General features: G+C 43.3%; 1 protein-coding gene across 1 annotated transcript in view; it reads right to left on the bottom strand.

Annotated features, from left to right (window-relative positions):
* LOC138566067 (protein HEG-like) overlaps nt 1-17636 on the bottom strand; it is a 375817-nt gene that overhangs the window by 145027 nt on the left and 213154 nt on the right. Inside the window, exon 8 of the mRNA XM_069643099.1 lies at nt 6611-6648. Within this exon, the coding sequence (XP_069499200.1) occupies nt 6611-6648 (38 nt within the window). The remainder of the gene's footprint in view (nt 1-6610; nt 6649-17636) is intronic.

The following is a 17636-nucleotide window of genomic DNA, read 5'->3' as shown; positions in this document are numbered from 1 at the left end:
CTTAAGGTAAGATGGTGTGGATCCAAAAAGACATTTATGTGTCATAGTAATTACTTTAAAAAGGATAGTAGGTGCAACTGGTAGCCAATGTCATTCTTTTCTGGCTGTGGCCACATGGTCTCTTCGTGAAATGTTTTTAATAATATGTACTGCATCATTCTGCAAACATTTTAATTTCTTTATGCAGCTTTTATTAGCGCCCCCATGAGGGCATTGAAGTAGTCTAGTCTGGGCATAATAATTGCCTGGACTAGAATTTCACAATTCTTGTTAGCAGTGTATGCTTTAACAATCTCAACAGTCTGAGATGGTATTGAGATTTCTTCACCCCACTGTCTACTTGAGCCTCAGCACCTAGGCACGCGTCCATTAACACAGCCAGAGTCTTCACCTTAGCGTGTGCATTAATACCGTGCCCATCAATAGTGAAGCTTGTAAAGCATGGATCCAGTTTTGTTCTGGCCTGTGGTGATCCAAAAATCAAAATCTCTGTTTCACTGCTGTTTAAACTCTGCCATTTGGCGGTCATCCAGTCTTTCACTGTTTTATAAATGCTTTGAATTTTCCTGGTGTCCTCCATGTAATCTCCAAACAGCTCTGTATCGTCAGCAGAGTTCATAAACGTTGCCCCGATCTTCCATATAAGACTACACAGTGGGCGAATATAAATGTTGAAAAGGGCTGGGGACAGGCACGCTCCCTGTGGAACTCCACAGGTGGATATTCTATCCATAGATGTGGCTTGACCCCAGCAGACCCTTGACTTTCTATTTGAGAGGAAAGATTCAATCCATCCAATAGCATCCTTTGAGCAGAAGCCCACGGTTGACAAGGTAGCTAAAAGCTTTTGATGATCTAAAAGTTCAAAAGCTGCTGACAAGTCGAGCAGCATCAAAAGCCCGGCTTTACTCTGATCCACGATTCCCAGCATCTGGGTCTGTAAGTGCAAGAGCGTACCATTGGTTCCATAATTGGACCTAAACCCTAATTGTCTGGAGTGTAAAACATTTCCCTGTTCTAAGTATTCCTGAAACTGTACCGTGGCCAGCTTATCTATAATCTTTAAAAGAAATGGGACATTTGTAATAGCCCTCAAATTGCTTGCATCCATGGGGTCTAGTCCCTTCTTTTTTTTAATGGTGTGACCACCACTTTCTTGATACTCTCAAGAATGGTATTATGTATAAAGGTGGCGTTTGTAAAACATGTCAAAAATGGACAGGAATCACGAACATTGTAATAACTGTTCACTCAAGAAACCTCTATGTTTATGAAATAGATGCCTTGCATGGCTCCCGTATTTTTCAATTCATGTTCTGCTTTTAGACTATGTGTTTCTTTTTTTTAAATTTGAAATGATGAGCGTTGAATGTGGGATAAATCCCTTTTCAGAAATGAATACATTTTTTTCTGTAAGTAACAGTGTACTGACATTTGTCTGATTAGAATATGCCTTTTTTTTTCCACACTCCCTGGCTGTAGCTTATGGATACACTATTGCCACACATTCATTCTTTAGCCATGTTGCAGTTTCTTTGAAAAAGCATGGAGCGGGTGGCAAAACCTCCTATACTACTGAAATTGTATCAGAATTAGCTAGTCGATGTTCATCCAAATTCTTTGTAGTAGGAGCAAAATACAGTAGCCAGCAAGAGGGAACTGCCCTGCCAAACCTCCTTAGCTCTTTGCCGCCAGTGAAAATGCTGAGAGACCTGTCTTCTCCACACTCTCTATATTCTCAACGAGATACTGACATTTGTAAGCTGAAGCCCTAAAGTCCATCCCTACCTCCGGAGGGACTGCAGCATTGTAGCAATGGCTTCCCTGTGCACCTCACATAGCAGTCAAGGCCAACAAACAGTGCTTCCAAAATCTCATATGTTCATTCTGCTTAACTGAATTCAAAGAAGTATCATGCACAATTTGCCCTGTGCTGGGACTGACCTCCCCTCTATAGGGCGTATAGTCCAATGTTATAACCAACGTGCTATGCAGGATCCACCAAACAGCAGGCAAATAATGACTGAGTTTGAAAATTCTGTCCAATTTCAAAGTAATGTCACAAACGCTTTTCAAGTGAAAATAAGACATGTATCCGCATCCATGTTTTTATCACATTAACCTGTTCCTTCTAAATATTAATAGCCTGCTACTGACATAAAACAAGGTCAAACAGATTTCTGCAAGAAGAAAAAGGAAATACAAAAATAGGCTTGGTCACGCCACACGTGAATTTGATTAAATCTTTAGAGCTACCTAGAAGAAAGCTTGATTCACAAATGACTTTCAGATACTGGCATTGCAGGTTCCCATAGTAACCAGTGAAATCATTAATTCACAAGAACAGATGGCCCTGGTAGAACATACAAACAACTACAGCCTTACTCATTTTCTAGGAACCCCACTCCTCATGCATGGAGCACCATAAAGAACCAACAGCAACTTCCCAATGCCATCCAGATCAAGGTGGGACGGGTGGTAAAGAAATACAGCGCTTTCTTTGAGGCAGTACCGAAACCCCACCTGATCATTTGGGGGTGGGGGGGAAGCAGGAGATGGGGTTTTCCCAGCAGCACCTGCAGCCTGTCCCCTGTGCTGTGATAGGATTACCCAAAACTTTGCTCACCTGATATGCCATTCTCAATATGCCACTGCTGCAACTGGGGGTAGAGCAACCAAAGGACTAGCAAGACGATCAGAACCTGAACAAGGTCTTGGCAGTTGCAAACCTGACAGTGGGGAACCACCAGAGCCACTACACAGAATAGTGGCAACAGACATGAAACATGATTGTAATCCTATACTACCCTACTCACAGTGGCATCAAAACTCCCTGGAAGGCTGCCTGCAAACCACACATCCCTATTCAATACTCAAATTATGGGCCCCAGGAACTGATGGTGCTGTTGAATTGAGTTGCTCAATCCCAGTGACTTGACCTTTGCAATCCCAGCGAGAGCCAGCTACAGTCAACCACAAGCCTAGGCATCCTTGCCGCTTAGCCCAGCAGAAACTCCCATTGTGGCTCATACTCGTTGCACCTAGGGTTGCCCACCCATCCTGAATTCCAAGCTCAGCATGGACTGAGGGGGATATATCTAAACAGAATTTTTAATCCCACAAACCTCAGCAGCATTGACAAAAAAAGGAGACTAGCCCAGCTGGCCTCTTCTGAGTTCACTGAAGGACAGGAAGCAAAAAGGAGGGTTATGGGACATGTCAGGTGCTTTATACCTTCGGCTGTCGGGGGATGGGGCTATATGTTTTCGTTTACCATGTTAGCCAATGGTGATATAAAAGGTGTAGCACCAAATTAGACATGAAGATGAACAGGCAATTGTCTAAAAGCTACCGGCCTTCAGTATGGATGTGCATGCCATGACCGGCACTACCCCATCCCTTCATGCCTATTTGAGAGCAGCCCTGCATTGGTTCTTGCTCTTGCCTGCTCGCATTTCACTTTCAGAGACCTACTTAAATAACTGGAATGCATGGGGTAATTCTCAAATGTAAGGCTCGTTGTGAAGGAAGCAAATCAGAAGCAGACACAAACAGCTAAGACATTCCAAAGGTGAATCCTTCAGCTTTCCTGCTATTCAAAGAACATCATTCTTCCTATACCTAATGAAGTAATCTGAAGATTACAAAAGCCTGTAAATAAACCATCTTGCTGCCTTTTTTGGAGCAACACGATATATATATATATATTGTTTTTCAAGGAAAAAAATATAAGTTGCAGGGACGTTAAGGTGAGAACTTACTGCAACAAAACTGCTGACATTCAGCTAAAGCTACCTTAACTTTGAGCTCCTTGTTGCACAGCCTATGAACACAACAAGCCAGACATGGGGGTGAAGAGGGGAAATGTTGGGAGGGCAAGTAAGTCATGAGTATTGATGGGTTTAAAAGGTGAGCACCTTTTATATTTTGCTAGCATATTTATTGGAACATTTCCTCTCTCAGGTTATTTTTCAGGTATTCATGACTTTTTTTTAAAGTTCAGTGGTATTTTGTCTTGCGCACTTTCTTCTAAGGAGAAGGTTTAATGAACTACATTTGTATATTTTAATTTAAGATATATGTTAACTTACTTTGCGCATATTCAAAGGTGCCAGCTTTTGATTTTTGCTATGGGTGCAAAAGTACCTGGGCATATGTTATTTTGCAGCTGGTCATTTCTTTTACCTTTTCAGTGCTGCTTATGCTGTTAATTGGGTCTTGCAATGTATCACAACAGTAACCAAGAGACTAGCCATAAAACAAGGGGCTTGTAGAACGCTGCTTAACCAAAGTGTGTGAAACCTCCGGAAATAATTTAATCTCACTGTGCATTGCCTAAAAATCCTATGAATTCGCAAAGCTTGCAATCTTATCTACATAACAAAAATAAATAGATATTTTTACAGCTACAGTGGGTTTCCCATCCATGCAGAAACCAGGACACACTCTGCTTAGCTGCAAAGCAAGGAAGGGGCCAGCAGCCCTCAGGCCATGTTGCCTAATAAATGAGCCCACGTTACAAGACCACTTAGAGCGACAGTCCACAGTTCAGAATGCTGTGTTTTCATAATTTTAAGTATGTCATAATACAGAGCATTCATATTATGTTTTTTAAACCCTGCTACTGTCAGTCCTTGAACGTTTTGCACTGAGAGAACATTTCTTTGCCTTTTGCTGAATGGCATTCTGGTATTTGTATTCTCCCAGTCAAGATGGGGGGAATAATGCCACACTTGTTCACTTTCTGCCTAACAAAGATCTACATATTTGAGTGAGACTATTGTATGTGTACTTTTTTCAAGTTATCTTTATAAAGCAGAGTATTGTTGAACGCCAGACATGATATGATATGTTATGTTATCTATAACACGCTTAATATCCAGAGATTTCTAAGCGTGGACCCGGGGATCGAACCCGTGATTCTCTGTGTCGTCTTGCTTCCACGGCAAGCACTTTGCCCCTGAACTATCCCCCCTCACATGGGGGTCAGGAGGGGAAATGATAAGAGGGCAAGTAAGTCATGAGTATTTGCCCACAATGTTGCAAGAGTTTGCAATCCGGGACAAAGGTGCAGTTATTTTCCCCTGATTGTGGCTGCTTTTCAGGGCACAAGTAAAGGACACATGTGGGTGGACAGCGTAACTTTTTTTCAGAGTGCGGACGCAACCCCTTGTTTTTTTGTAGGTTGGCAAGCTTGCTCAATTATTTGGCTACCAAGATTCTACACAGGTTGTCATGATCACAGTGCAGACGCTTACTCACAAGGCCACAAGCCCTGGTTTTGTATTGGGATTTGGTTTTCCTGGGAATATTTAATGACAGATTGATGGCTTAAAAAGTGAGCACCTCTTATACTTTGGCATCATATTTATTGGAACATTTCCTCTCTCAAGTTATTTTTCAGATGTCCATTACTTTTTTTAAAAGTCTGATGCTATTCTAACTTGCACACTTGCTTGTAAGGGGAAGGTCAATTGAACTCCATTTGTAAATTTCACTTTAGGATATATGTTAACTTACTGTGCGTATATTCATGGGTGCCAGCTTTTGATTTTTGCTATGGGGCAAAAGTACCTTGGCATATGTTATTCTTGCAGCTGGTAATTTCTTTCCCTTTTCCGTGCTGTTATGCGGTTAGTTGGGGTCATGCGATGTATGACAACAGTCACAAAGAGACCGGGCAGAAAAAAGGGGATTGTAGCACGCTGCTTAACCAAAGTGTGTGATCGTTGGCAAATAATGTAATATCACTGTGCACTGCCTAATAACTTGTGAGTTCTCAAAGCCTGCCATCTTCAATACATAACAATAGCACTGTCAAAAGAGGACAAAACCAGTCTGTGATTGATGAATATCTCTGAGAGATGGGTTGCAAGTGTTTTAAAATATGGGCATGGTCTAAGGCCGTGCCCACTGGCCAATGGTGAAAGGCCATGGCTAGTGGTCTGGTAGTGTTTTTAAATGGACAGTGGGCACGGGCAAAGTCCATGTTCATGGCAGTGATGTCGCCAGTGATGTCATCATTGTGGTCATAGGCTGCACAACACAGGGCACAAAGTTAAGGTGGCTTTAGCTGAAGTTCAGATTTTTTTGGCATTAAGTTCTCACCTTAACGCCCTTGCAATAAATGTTTTTCCCTTGATTTTATATATACACAAATATATATATATATATTGAGAAAGGGTTCTGTCTGAAGGCTGATTTCCTTAAAACAGTAATGGCCAGATAATATCATCTTAAATACAGGTGCATACTGCATCTGGTAAGCATTGCAAGATTATAAGGTGAAATATTACCTAAAAATTCACCCAAAAGTGAGAGCGAAATAATATACACCTACCCCATGCCTAACAGTGAAATAAGTTGTTCTTAATGTGGAGGGGCAAAGGTGTCCAGGCGGCCCGCAGAGGTGAAAAAGTGGCCATCTCAGGTGCCCATCTTATCCCGGCTTTAAAATAAAGTATAATGTATAGGAGCGCCCTTTATTATGATCCGCAGCCCAATATCTTTTCATTCTTACAAGACAGCCATTGGCCCGTGGGATTAAAATGTCCCTTTCTCAGGTGCTGCACTAAAGGTCAGGTAGTTGCAAATACAGGATCATACTTACGTTCCTCACAGTTAAACCCAGTGAAGCCAAATGGACACCTACAAAAGAAAACAAATGTTGGACAAATGCACAGGAAGACTGAATAACGAGAAGCAAGCACGCCTGTACGTGCAGACATGTGGGGTACCTGTATGGAAGAAAGCAAGTGAATGTTCTGGCTATGTACAGTGGATAGCACAATGCTGAGTGCATTGTAGACCATAAATTACAGTTAGTGTCCTCTGTATTGAATAAGGAAGCATTCTGTGTTTGTAGCTTTGTGGCACTGTCTGTTCGCGGAAGGCGGAGTCAATTCTTTGGCACACAGTACTATAGTGAGTTATATCTGTACTGGGTTATGCGAATATGCTTTTACACTGAGCTAAATCATCACTCTACGGGTCTTAGAGTACCTCAGCCTGTCCGTGTGGCTATGAACTGTGGCCCTGCCACATGTATCCAGACCGTAGCCCACTGGAGCAAAGAAACTGAGCAATGGGGAAGGTAAGATAGTGGGAAAGTAGAAAATAGATGCTTCAGATACAGGGCCGGGCGGTGGGGGGCCGGGGGAGTTGCAGCTCGGGAGGAATGTTTTGTGATAGCATGAGTGCATGTCAATAGTTCTGCTAGAGGGAGAAGGCAGATATGCCCTAAAGTTGTGTGATGATTCTGGTATGTTTCCAAAGCAGAAGGAATATACGTTAGAGCACAATGTCTCTGTTGTACCCCAAGTCAAACTCCAGAATGTTAATTCTGTGGCTGTCAAGCCTGAGCCAAGAGTGGCATAGCAAGGAATACTAGGCTAGTTATAAAGGTGACTGTTGTTGCTAACAGATGGTAACGGAATTAAGTGGCCAAACTAGTGCGGTAAAATTGAAAAGATTGTACTACCTTGATGTCAAAAGGTGTATTATTCAGAGTTTCTTCACTGTCATGTCATACTAGAATTCATGTTAGTTCACAGCGAGACAGAGCGGTGCCTTACTTGGGGGTAGGCTATCACAGTATAGTAATTTATAGCATTTTATAGTGAGAATATGTACCCTGACATTGCTATGCAGTCTGTGTTCATTCGACTTCGGGATAGAAGGGACAGATGTCTGCCCCTCTGTATGCAGTGACAGTCGGACACCCTTCAGTTATGTTATGTTGTGTTACTATACATTGGGCCTCATTACGAGTGTGGCGGTCCGGAAACAAGGGTCCTGTTACCGGCACCCTTGTTTCCAGACCGACACACTACAAGTCTGGCTGCCGGGGCCAGCAGGTCTGAAGCAGCTGAGCACAATGGCCCCGGTAGGCAGAGTTGTCATGGAAGCACTGGCACAGTTAGCAACGGTGCCAGTGCTTCCGAGTCCCCATTCCCGTGGAGTCCAATATGGGGACTTACCGAATCCCCCTCCTGACTTCCTCCTCTACCGGGACTTGTAATGTCCCGGTGGCACCGGGAAGTCAGGCGGCAGATTCAGTGTTTCGGGGTCAGCAACCTCGTAATGAGGCCCATCGATTGTTACTATAAGGTTATGACATGCGTTGACTGAAAGACTCCTCACTCAGCCAGTCAAGGTGTCGACAATAGGCATGAAGCAAAAGACAATGTGCTGGAACATGTCATCACACGTAAGGGAAATGGTGAATTTTGCAGCTTGAACCCATTTAATAACAAAGATTCAGAGTGATTGTTTAAACAAAACAATAAAAAGAAGTGATGGCTGGAAAGGGGAAAGACCATATGCAAATCAGTCTTGGTCCTAGCCCAAAAGGGACAATCCAGCCAAATGCTTGGTCACATCCCTTCTTCATGAGACCACAAGCCACCTCAAACATGTATCAGCATCATTGGGCGTCATCAGTGGAGTATGGCTTGGGTCTCCAGACCCAGGAGGCACAGGACCCATGTCTATGCATACCCGTCCACTCGGGGTGACTATAGTAAAACAAAAGAGATGATGGTTGGAAGGCGTAGAATTAATCTTAACCTCTGGCATCACCTTGGGCAAGCCTCCAGACCATCGCTCTTTGCCTTTCAAGCCATTACAGAAAGACTTGGTCCAGCAAAATCCTACCACTCTTATTACCTTACAAAAAAAAGAAAAAGCACCCCGTATTTTAGTCACCCAACAAATTAGTTTTTCAATCACTGCGTTGCTGTATGGCAAAGTAAGATGTTTCCCCATTGACTGTTGACTCCCAAATGTAGGCATCTTCTCCCACTGCCCAAATGTCTCTAATTAGGCTGTTTGTTCACTTGCAGTTGCGTTTCAAATCTAGGTGTCACTGCATTCACTCTTGAGCCCCACATTTAGGCATTTCTCCATTTATAGAGGTACCTCAAATGTAGGCATTTTGTCATTTACTGCTGTGTTTCAAATCTAGGTGTCACTGCAATTACTGTTGGGCCCCAAACTCAGGCTTTTCTCTGTCTATCCAGGTACCTCAAATGTAGGTTTGTTATCACTTACAGTAGTTTTTAGATCTAGATGTCACTGCATTTACTGTTGGGCCACAAATGTAGGCATTTTTCCATTTGTACAGGTTCCTCAAATGTAGGCATTTTATCATTTGCTCCTATGTTTCAAATCTAGGTGTCACTGCATTTACTTTTGGGCCCCAAACGTAGGAGTTTCTCCATCTATCTAGGTACCTCAGATTTGGGCCTTGTGTCATTTACTTCTATGTTTCAAATCTAGATGTCACTGCATTTGCTGTTGAGTCCCAAATGTAGGACTGGGGAGTAAGCCAGACCGGTGTAGAGTGCAGTGAAGAAGAGAGCTGTTCAAATGGAAGGGAAACATAGGGTCACCCTTCCTATATAGAGGGTCAAATGGGAAACAGGGGAGAGAGATGGATCCGACTTGATTGGAAAACCCACAGAGAGCATTAGAGGAAAAAATGGGGGGAGGAGGAAGAGAAAAGAGAGAGAGAGAGAGAGAGAGAGAGAGAGAGAGAAAGAGAGAGAGAACGAGAGAGATATTGATCCTGATCTCAGAACTGACAGAACGTGGAGCACAGGGAGCCCCCCCCTGGTGGAGCCAGTGGGGGTGGTGGTTGCTGTGCACCGGGATGTGCTGGGAGTCGGGGATATGGGCGGTGATTTGTCTGATCATTGGAGGTGGGAAGATGAACCCACGGAATGGCCCATTAGGTGCCCACCCTTCTGCACGCAACATGGAGTGGTGAGTGCAGCAGACCAGGGTGTACGACATGGGAGGGGACGTGGGCCTCAGTCAGAACAATGGGGGTAGGATAGGCTATCGCCATTAACCAACCCTACTAGAAAACACATCCTTCTGCATACACCTCTCAAACTCTGAACTAAGCACAACCATACCTCTACAGCACACACCTCACAGATGTGTTAACATTTTTTTTTTACTGAAGTATAAAAGACAGTGGCCCTCATTACGAGGTGGGCGGTAAGGGATTACCGGCACCGGTGCCGGTAATCCCTTACCGTCCTATTACAAGTTCCCTATGTGGGTCCTTCCTTAACGCCTGGTTTTACCAGTTTTACCCATTGAGCCCTATGGGGGCTCAATGGGAATGGAGAATGGCTCTGGTGAATGGGAATTATCGGTCCTGCCGACCTCGGAATGCTCCATCCACCAGACCAGAGTCGGAACAATTTTGGAGGCAGCCATGGCGCTAATAGGGCCATGGCTACCTCCAACCTCGTAATGAGGCCCAGTGTTTTTTAGGCCGAAATTCAAATATGTAATTTGCCATTTTGCACTTTAAAAAAAAAGAAATGTGGGGGACACCCCCTCCACTACTCCCTACCCGAAATAAAGCCCTTAACCCATCTATTTTTAAACACAAATGTGTGGATTCATTTTTTTCTACGGATACCCACTTCACTACACCACAACAATGAGACATACCACACACAGCCTCACACAACAGCACATGGCGGCTACCAACCGAATGTTCCACCCAAGCTCAGCGCACAGTGTAAACTGAACTGAAGCTGCCAACAGCACATCACAGCTCTCTTGCTCTTTTCTCCCACTCAGTCCTACTAGCCTACACAGCTCTTACCCTCTTGCTTTACAGATCTGCCAGAGCACCAAGGGACCATGCAGGTGATCACAGTGCACGGTATAAGAACCTTTAACATAATATAACCCAAGCAAATAAGGGTTGGTAACACCCCAAAAGGGGAGGACCAGCCCAAACTCCTTGATCGGATCCCTTCTGCACGAGACCACAAACAACCCCAGACATGTTTTGGCCTCTTTGGGTGGCATCAGTGAGCAGTATTTTGGGTCTTTAGCTTGTTTTGATAAATATATTTTTTACTTACTTGAATTAACTTTACAGAGTGGTTGTTTTCCTGAAATGTGAATTCGCCATTTTTCTGACTAACTAAAAAATGTGAAGTTTTCCACCCCAAAAAAGTCCACTTTTATATGTTACAAAGTTTTTATACAGCATGAAATTGTCCCCGTAGCAGTCCCAAAGCACGTAGGCATGTCCTTGTGTGCAAACATTTGAAGAGCATGAGATCATCTTTGCCTTTTAAACCGCCCACAGTGCCAGGCAGTTATTGTGAGCCTTGGCATGCTGAAACCATGCCGAGGGAAATAGACAGATTTCATAGACATGAAAGCTGGGATGACCTGTTTTATGTGAGGGTGGTTTTTGGTCCATGGCTCCTCAGGGGGTAAAACCCTTGACCAGATTTCCTAGAAGTTCCTGAGACCTTGTAGGGACCTGATGGGAATGATATATTATATGATCGTTTATTTATAGAGTGCCTATTCACAATGTGTTTCAAAGCGCTTCAAGGCAATTGAGGGAACAAGGGAAAATACAATGACATTTTTCCAGGCCATGAACAGTAAGGATGTGAAATTAACTATCGTACTCGGCCTGACGACATTTCAGATAGTGCAAGAGCTAAGACATAGATGAGGAAGGGAGGGGGAGGGGAGAGTGGGAAGTAAATGGAAACAGACAGGCGACTACCGTACTAGGCCTGACGACATTTCATATAGTGCTGGGGGGGCGGAGGGGTGGGAAGCAAGAATCGTTATACTGGTGTGTGAGGCAGGAATTCTCTCGGACTGAGGATGGGTTCTTATAGGTGTTAATCTGCATAATCCAGCTTTATCTATCCTTCTATGCCTTTGCTGCAGTTACCTCTTCCTGGTATAGCAAGAAAATTGTAGATCTAGAAAGGGGGTAGAGTCTCCTTAGCAGCTTACATTTGCATGTCTACTTTTCATAAACTGAGTGCTGCGCCTGTGTATTGTTTATTTATTTGACTACTTTGGGGATTGACACCCGTCACCTTATGGATGATTCAGAGTTTTTGACATGAGTTAGATATTAATGTGAAGCAACATAAGAAAACATGGCATAATATAACCCGACCTACCAAGACTTAACCAGCTACTTTAACTAAACCAACATCATATCCTGGATGACTAAATACATAAAAAATGAAAATGGGAAATTAACGAAACTCCCATAAAAATGACAAAATTAAATTACATTTTTTCAGTTTGTAGTTTGGCTTACTGAGTGAGGCAATGTGCAATTGTTTATGTAGTCTTGTAGACCCTAGTGTTGTAGTTGGCATCTGCAGTGCGTGAATCCCCTGCCAATGTAGTCCTAGTAAACCCTATGTACAGAGGCATGTATACTGCTTTTTGCGTTACATAGTATTCTGGTGCCACTTCAATTGAGTGTGGCAGGATACTCCCAGGGGCACTTTGGAGAGGGGTGCAGAAGTTCCACAGGATGCGGCAGGTGCTTTGGGGGGGGTTTGTAATCATATTGGTGTATCTGTATTGAGATATCTGGAACTCTGCGATCAGCAAAGCTTGATGCACTCTGGATCATGTAGCCCTGTTTGGACCTCTTTAATAAGTAAACGAGGGTGCGTTCTGCAACTAGAAGTTGCGCTGTAGCATCAGTAATGAGTGATACAGAGCATATCCTGGAACACGTATTCCTCTGAAACCTTGATACTGACTGAGTTAAGCAGAGCGCCTTGACAGAGAGGCAAATATCTTTGGTTAATCCAGTGCAAATGTTGGAATTCATCCCGGATAAGTAACCAGCAAGGTGGCCCTGTTGGAACAACATCATTGACTATGTCGATGTGCTGCAAACTTGGAAGGGCTAAAAGCACATTATTGTAGTCGTGTGCCCATATTCCCGCTGGGTTGAAGCTGGTCCATGCGCACATTCAGATGCCAAATCAGCTGCAAGGCTCCTCGTATGAGAGGTGTTTCCCAGGTGGGGAATATGCAAAGTGCTGCGCTCCGACAACAGACCACATTTTGGAAATGACATTTTCAAGCACATAACATCCCTCTGGAGAATAAGGCACACATTTTTATCTGCATTTCACCCACAAGAAAATGGCCTTTGCGAGCACCTCAATGGCCCCTTAAAGGAGCACATCACAGAAATAAAAGAAACCTTGCATACGAATTGGCTACACTGCCTTCCCTTGGCCCTCTTTGCATGACGTAATCAGTCAGGCTTCGACCACCACCTCACATGTCATAAGCTGGTGACATGGTGGGGAATGAGTGCCCCAATTGCTCCTCCCACAAAGGCTTGAACTGATAATGAAGATTCTGCCTCTGTACTTGGAAATGAAATGCATGAATATTTGATAGTTATGACTAAATCCCTGACATTTATCTCCAAACAGGTGCAGGCGAGGCAGGGGGGTTTAAGAGACATCAGCGAAAACAGCGGATATATCAAAATAAAAAAAACGATTACAGACCCTTCAGCTCTATCCGGGAGACAAGATTTTATGCAGAAATGCTGTGAGACGGTAACATACACCATAACCGAGACACAAGACACATAACCGGGTTTCCAACACGAGAACATTGTTCATCTAACATTCTTCAAAGACACTTGTGCAACAGAAAGTGTGTTTTTTCCATTTCAAAAGGAGAATCGAATATTCCCAATAGCATTTCTGTTTTTGATCCTTTTATTTTTTTCAGAAAACATGTTCTTTTTAGGAGTTTGGAACATTGATTCAACAGTTCTATTGTTGAAACTGAAAGCATATATAATTTTAGAAAACAATTTTCTTGCATGCTTAACTAAGAAATAGACATTTTGTCTGTAGAACAATATGTTTACTGAATCAGATTCTAAAATACTATGTGGGTGAGGTGGTTCTGTCCCTGACATATGGCTTGGAAACAGACCTACAGGCCTTTGATGTCAACTGGGATAGACCAGAAGGGAAACTTTGGAAGGATGTATTGGCCCTACCGTCTCAGTACCTATTGCATGTGTGAAATATGAACTTGGTCTTTCTTCCTTGTTGACTACTTTAGAATGGAAGTGGTTAACTCAAAATAGGCTCATTTTAGAGCCTCCTAAAAAGACATTGTACGAAGATCTAGCACTCATTTTGAAACAGAATATCAACATGTTTCTAAAGCAGCTATCAGAAAAATGTATCAAAATTTGGGAATTATCTGAATGTTCATTTGAGACTGTCATCCAAAATCCAGTAAAAGCGAAGGATCTGCTGAAACGAATGGACTGGGTTAGAACTTTAACAAATATGAGAGAAGCCAAAATATCCTCGTCCTGGTCGGTGTTGGATAAGCCCAGAGCAATTGTTCCGGCTTATTTGCAGAAAGGGATTAACCCGAGGACCAGAATGGATTTCGGCTAAAATTGATATTAACATTGGAAATCAAGCATATTAGAGACCCAATATCATTTCCATTTAATATTTGTGACCTCTGTGGAAATGAGGAAAAACAGACCATAGTTCATCTCCTATCGGATTGTGAAGAATCTTGGGATATTAGACATAAGAGAATATTAAGATTTGTGCATGATGGTGCAATGTTAAACACAAATCTGCTCTGGCAAAGGTTAAGCGAGGGACATGAAACATTTTTAGCAGCAGAAGTGATAGCTGTCCTGAAAGAATTGAAATTAATTGAAAGGTGAACTTAGCATTTGTGAATGGTAATAGTCTGATTGTGAAAAGGAGGTATAAGAGGGAAGGGCGCTGCGTTATTATTTTCTTGTGTAGATTTTTATTTCTTGATTTACGGTACTAATATTGCCTTATCATCTCTTTTCTCCTTTTTACTTTTGACTTTTTATTTTCTTGTTCTATGGTTATCTTATCTGTATGAGGGGTGTTTTTTATGTTTTGTGTAAAAATAGTCATAATGTTAAGTAAAATGCACAATAAAAAAAAAAAAGATTAGATATTCTCCCTTAGCACCTAGGAGGAATGATACACCTAGTTATCTGCAGAAGGTGGACACGTTAGCTATCATGATAATCGCATAATGGTGTGGTCTTTATTTTACAATTGTTTTTGTAGGAAGAGAACTGGTCATTAATAATACAGCTAGAACAGTAAACATGAGCATAACTGCTGCGACAATGAAAAATTTAATTACACCAGAACAGTCCGCTGAAGTGAGCACACTGAGTAAAAGATTAAAAAGAAGTGTGCAAGATGACTCAAGACGATGCAGCAAGTAAATTGATAATTCTGTCCGTGTCACCAACAATATGTGGTACAGACACGTGAGCGAAGTGGGGAGAGAGAAATCGGATGAGAGCTGTTTTATGTGTTCCCTCATCCCATATCCATGCGTGCCTCTTAAGTGTTTATAGCAACAGAGGTACCCGCAAACACAGCACATTGCCTAACACACCACGCACTGTGAAGGACAAGAGGACAATTCCAGGGTCCGACAGCTTCCATAGAGTGGGTGACGGAAGCAGATTATCCATGGGAGGATAATTTTATAAAGCAAACAAACCTGATGATCCCTGCTAAAGCACAACATAAGGTGATGAAATGCCTACCAGTAGACCTGAGTAGGGGAGGGATTACAATAGAAGACCATAAAATGCAGCAGTGCAACGATGCACAAGGGAAGGAAATACCTGGTTGCTGGAATAGAGGCCAGTTACAAATAAAAGGAAGTGTACTCACTGTCAAAGGATGGGTTGAAGGATTGATAGGGTGCAATGCATTAGCACTCCTAGGACAGCCTAAAGAGGTGGTACAACACACAAACAACCAGTGAGTGGCCTGAATAATGTAAGGAAGGCATGGCATCAAAATAAGACAGACAAGTTATCACAGTTCAAGGGTGTTTATTAAACTGTAAAATAGGTGAGGTAAACGCCTAATCTAAGTCTAAAATGGGAGCAAGTTACAACCATCAAATAATAATAATACAGTCCTAGTGGAGCCTAGTCAAATATAAAAGGGCCTATACTAAAAAATAACTATTGCCAATCCTCACCACTATGCTACACAAGAGTGTGGGAGAATGTTCACAAGAAAATAAAGAAGTGTTCACAAAAAGATGTCAAGATGTTATGGCTGGGGTCTCCCTTCCCCTCGTTTTTAGCACGGGACAAGGCAGTACTATCAAGTACAGCACACTACTGGGCTTCTCTGGCATGAGCTTACAGTTCCTTACCTCAATATCAGGGGCTTCTGTGCCCAAGTCTCTTCTCATGCAAAGTCCTTTGCTTCAGAGGGCCTGATATGCAAAAAAAACAAAACAAAAGTTCCTTCTGTTAACCTTTACGTTGGGTGATTACCCTTCACCCTTGGATCCCTCCAGCCAGGCTCCGACCATTTTCTGAGTTGTCAGCCTCCCTCAGTCGGGCTCAGACCAACTACTCACTGTGGACATCTCTCAGTCAGGTTCATACTTGTCATCACAATGCTGCTTACTTAACTTCTTCACAACTTTACTCTTGACGTCCCTCAGCCAGGCTTACTATCGCCTGTCAATCACAATTCCCTTATTTGTAGTATTCAAAAGTCTTAATGTCTTTTTAAATAACCCCTTCGGTTGAGTGAGTTTCCCCTCATTCAGGCTCAGACCTTTCAAAGCATTTGCCAATCTTAAACAGAGACTTCCGGAGGGCGATCTCGTCTCACTGGATCACTCTGTTAGCCTATCGAAAGCGCCGGTTTCATACCATCACAGTTCGCACGGCGTCCCCTCAGCCGTGCGCTAACACCTGTTTCACAACATCAAAAACATCTGCAATGTGTCAAGGACTATCGATTGTACAAAAGATTTGGCTTGAGCCTTGTTTGACCACCTTAACACCTTATACCAGCCTTCCCTATGGCTACTCGGTACTGTAGTTTCACCACTCACAATGTTCATCACAGTCTCTTTTTTCAAGAGAGGGGTGCCAGCCAGAGACCTTCGACTGAGCGCCCATATGGTGCCGGACCACTCAATCTCTGGTACCAGGTTTGTTCACAAAAGACCTCTTGTCCACTTATCTTCTTAATGTTGCCACTGCAGCCTTGAGCCTAACACAGTCCGGTCGACTATCAGTTTCTTCCGACTCACTGGCTGTGCTGAACGCGTTGGCGGTTCCTGTGCCGCTGGAGTCAAGGACGGTACCACAATGGCAACCACGTCTCCCCGCCCTGGCTATCAGTGTGGGAGAATGCCATGAACCACTGACATCCGTCACACCATTTGCCAGCTATGATTCCCAGTCTTATGTTTCTTTCATCAGAGGCTTTGCAGGTCTGGGTTAAAAAGGGCAAGGACAACTCCCTCCTTGACGTTCTTTCAGGTCTCGCCACCTTTCTCCTCCGTTTGTACTGCTGTCATGGAATGGTTGCTTCCTCGTGCGTTTGGCCTTGCTCGGAGTGTGCTCTTGTGCTCCGCCTTTTATCCCTATGGGGAAGGGACAGGGTAGTCAAGTTTGTGTAGTTGTCGGTAATTGCCTGACTCTGCCTGAACCTTGTGTTGGGACATGTCAGGTAAACAGCTTGGGCATTGGTCCATTGTTGTTCACGCTGTGAGAAAGTGTTTGTGTTGGAATGGGGGGGTGGAGTTTCTAAGTATCCTAATGGGCAGGATGCGGAAAAGGTGTCATAAGGAAGGGGATACCCCATCTCAACCTTTAGTGTCCCACTTCCATTCCCTGAAGACCCCTCACCCAGGTGATCCTCCCACATTGATCTACCCCCAGGAACTGGATGCAATAGCGATGGCCATGTCCTGGCCACCTGGATGACAGATCCCCATGGACT

This window comes from Ambystoma mexicanum, chromosome 2p (genome assembly GCF_040938575.1).
Source record: "Ambystoma mexicanum isolate Mex_15411 chromosome 2p, UKY_AmexF1_1, whole genome shotgun sequence".
NCBI lineage: Eukaryota > Metazoa > Chordata > Amphibia > Caudata > Ambystomatidae > Ambystoma > Ambystoma mexicanum.
Note: the sequence above shows the minus strand (reverse complement) of the source record. Positions and strands in the feature narration are given on the sequence as shown.